This window comes from Wyeomyia smithii, chromosome 3, assembly GCF_029784165.1.
Source record: "Wyeomyia smithii strain HCP4-BCI-WySm-NY-G18 chromosome 3, ASM2978416v1, whole genome shotgun sequence".
Taxonomy (NCBI): domain Eukaryota; kingdom Metazoa; phylum Arthropoda; class Insecta; order Diptera; family Culicidae; genus Wyeomyia; species Wyeomyia smithii.
The window spans coordinates 251,658,567-251,661,002 of NC_073696.1; the positions used below are offsets into that span (position 1 = coordinate 251,658,567).

At 38.1% G+C, this 2,436-nt stretch overlaps 1 protein-coding gene across 1 annotated transcript; it reads left to right on the forward strand.

The window, feature by feature from the left end:
• The first annotated feature begins 592 nt into the window (after positions 1-592).
• On the forward strand, positions 593-2,142 carry LOC129730460 (uncharacterized). Its single transcript, XM_055689803.1, has 4 exons — positions 593-712; positions 772-846; positions 913-1,092; positions 1,166-2,142. Exons 1-4 carry the CDS (start codon positions 688-690, stop codon positions 1,396-1,398), a joined length of 513 nt encoding a protein of 170 aa, XP_055545778.1. The 5' UTR covers positions 593-687; the 3' UTR covers positions 1,399-2,142.
• Positions 2,143-2,436: the final 294 nt, after the last annotated feature.

A 2,436-nucleotide genomic window follows, 5' to 3' on the forward strand; every position in this document is an offset into this window, starting at 1 on the left:
CGGCAGATTTTCTGAAGGTCAGTCACTTACGTGATTTTTCAGGTGGATTTTACGTGCCTATTTTTTAGAGTGTAGGTAACTCAGGCAAAGGATCATACACCGCACTCTTCACTGCAAACGCAGCCGGACTGCTTGCGCCGACCTTGATACCACAGACTAACAGACGTAACACTGAAACCTAGCTTCATCGCCACAAAAATACAGTCAGAATACACGACGCAGCGCGAACACGGCAGCAGATGGTACTGTTACTAACGTTAAGTACTGGAATCATCCAAACGATGATTTTATTGAAGATTTGTTCGAGGTGTTATGTCTGTTAGTTAGTCTCTAGATAAATAATAAATAAATCTCGAGGAACATTTCAAAAGGTCCTATCTGACATTTGTAAACAAAACTCAATTTATACGTATTCGTTTAAAAGAGCTTCTTGTCTTTAAGCTAATTGAAAAAAAAAAATTGGTTTTTGATTACTATAAAAATTTCTGAGTGTGAGAAAAAAACGTCCAATTTGAAAAGTATTACAATATCGCACAGCTTTCTGATTGGACCTTTTTACCTACTAGTAGGCCAATATGTTATTCAAACGAAAACTTTGACAGAAACAGATTGGACCTCGAAGATTCAATATTGCAATACTGAGTGAATGTTTTTTTTATTCGTAAAACGTAGTGAAAAAACCAGAAAATGGAATCCGTTTCGTCTAATCTCGGTAAGTTGAAGAATTATTTTGGAATTCCGTGAGTAATTTTGTATATTTTGTTATGCTAGATGCCGCAGATAACGCCAGCCGAAGTCCAAGAAATATAAATCAAATGGAAATCTTTTATGGCCATTTGTGTGAAGGTAAAGTTTAATGCCATAATTTCTGTAAAAATTTAACTAAATTTTTAACCTAAAAACCAATTTCAGATGTTAATTCGTCATTCGACAGTCAATACTATCCCCGGCCATGCCACTACCGTTCTACTGACGGAGGTTCACCTCGTCCTGGCCCTTCTTTCCAAGTCTCTGCTATCGGTAGTCGGTGTCACCACTCCAACAGCCTAGAGAATAGACGTTCAACACCCCATGGTTCTTCTTTTATATGTGGTAAAATTTCATGCGAAAGTTTCTATCATGTTTGGATGGCATACTAATTTTCTCTATAACACGATTTTGTCAGGTCCATCGCACCGTAATCGTTTTTCTCTTCATCATGATGTTTCACGCCGCAATCAGTCCTTTACGTCAAGCAGAACAGACCGTGGCCGTGCTGATCAAGCTTCTGTCGTTAGTGGTCGATATCCTCAACCATGTCATTGTCATCGTTCACGTCGCGATCAGCCCTTTACGTTAACTCAGCGGATTGTTTCTTATGGGATGAAACTAAGGGCCGAAGGGGGTCCCAAGAAATAGGTTCTTGCCTACTCCACGACCTAAATAAGTTGCCAGCTACCGTTGAAACGGTAATATATTATAGCGATCGATGCTCTGGCCAAAACAACAACCGAACGATAATCTTCTTATTAGCGTACTTCATCGAAACCGTTGCGGAAAGTGGGCGGAAACTACAAATCTTCCATAAGTTCATGGCGAGTGGACATTCGCATATGGAAGTCGACACAATCCACGGGGCCATTGAGAAAGCGAAGAAGAAGAATACAATGAACATAGAAATTCCTCATGATTGGGCAATTCTTATAGGAAATATCCGCCGAAGAGTACCATTCAACGTAGTTGAACTGTAACAAACACAAATTCTCAATTTGAAATGTTTGGAACAAAGATACAAACTTCCAAAAAACACTTTCGCAGATAAGCCGTTCCGCTTGAGAAACACGATGGTTTTTAAATTTTCGACTGAATTTCCGGGATTTGTCGAACTTAAAGAAAATATCAATGATGTGACATTTGATAAGATTCGAATTCTTCCTGATTTGGCACCTAATGTAGGTACAGTAGGTTTAAAGCCAAAAGCATGTGAACCTCTGGAACTACCAAGCGCGAAACTAGTAGACTTAAGAAAACTCATGCCCTATGTCAAACAAAAAGAGTACTATGCCACATTTTTAAAGACGTTAGTTCCTGCCAAAAGAGGCAAAAGGGCTAAAAATAACATATCTGACCACTTTGAGGCTGATCTGGATCCTGAAGACGATGATGAGCAGCAATGAATAATTAAAATAATGTTCATAATTAAATTTCCTTGCATTAATTATAATAAATAAAAATAAATATAGCATAAAATGGTTGAGTTGTTTCCGTTTCTTGCTAGTTTTTTTTAAAGAAACTGTATTACATATTTTCACATCGCATGACATATCACATTTCCTTTCTTGATTGAGTTTAACATTTTTAATTCCTATTTGATTCCCCACTTCATTTTTTGCGGTCATTTCATAGACCACTTCACTGATCCCGCCTGCCTTCATGATTAAGTGGGTACTGGATTCC

Coding starts and splice junctions, on each gene's coding strand:
- LOC129730460 (XM_055689803.1), top strand. CDS start 688: ATGGAATCCGTTTCGTCTAATCTCG. Junction 713..771: donor ATCCGTTTCGTCTAATCTCG/GTAAGTTGAAGA, acceptor TTGTTATGCTAG/ATGCCGCAGATAACGCCAGC. Junction 847..912: donor TTATGGCCATTTGTGTGAAG/GTAAAGTTTAAT, acceptor AACCAATTTCAG/ATGTTAATTCGTCATTCGAC.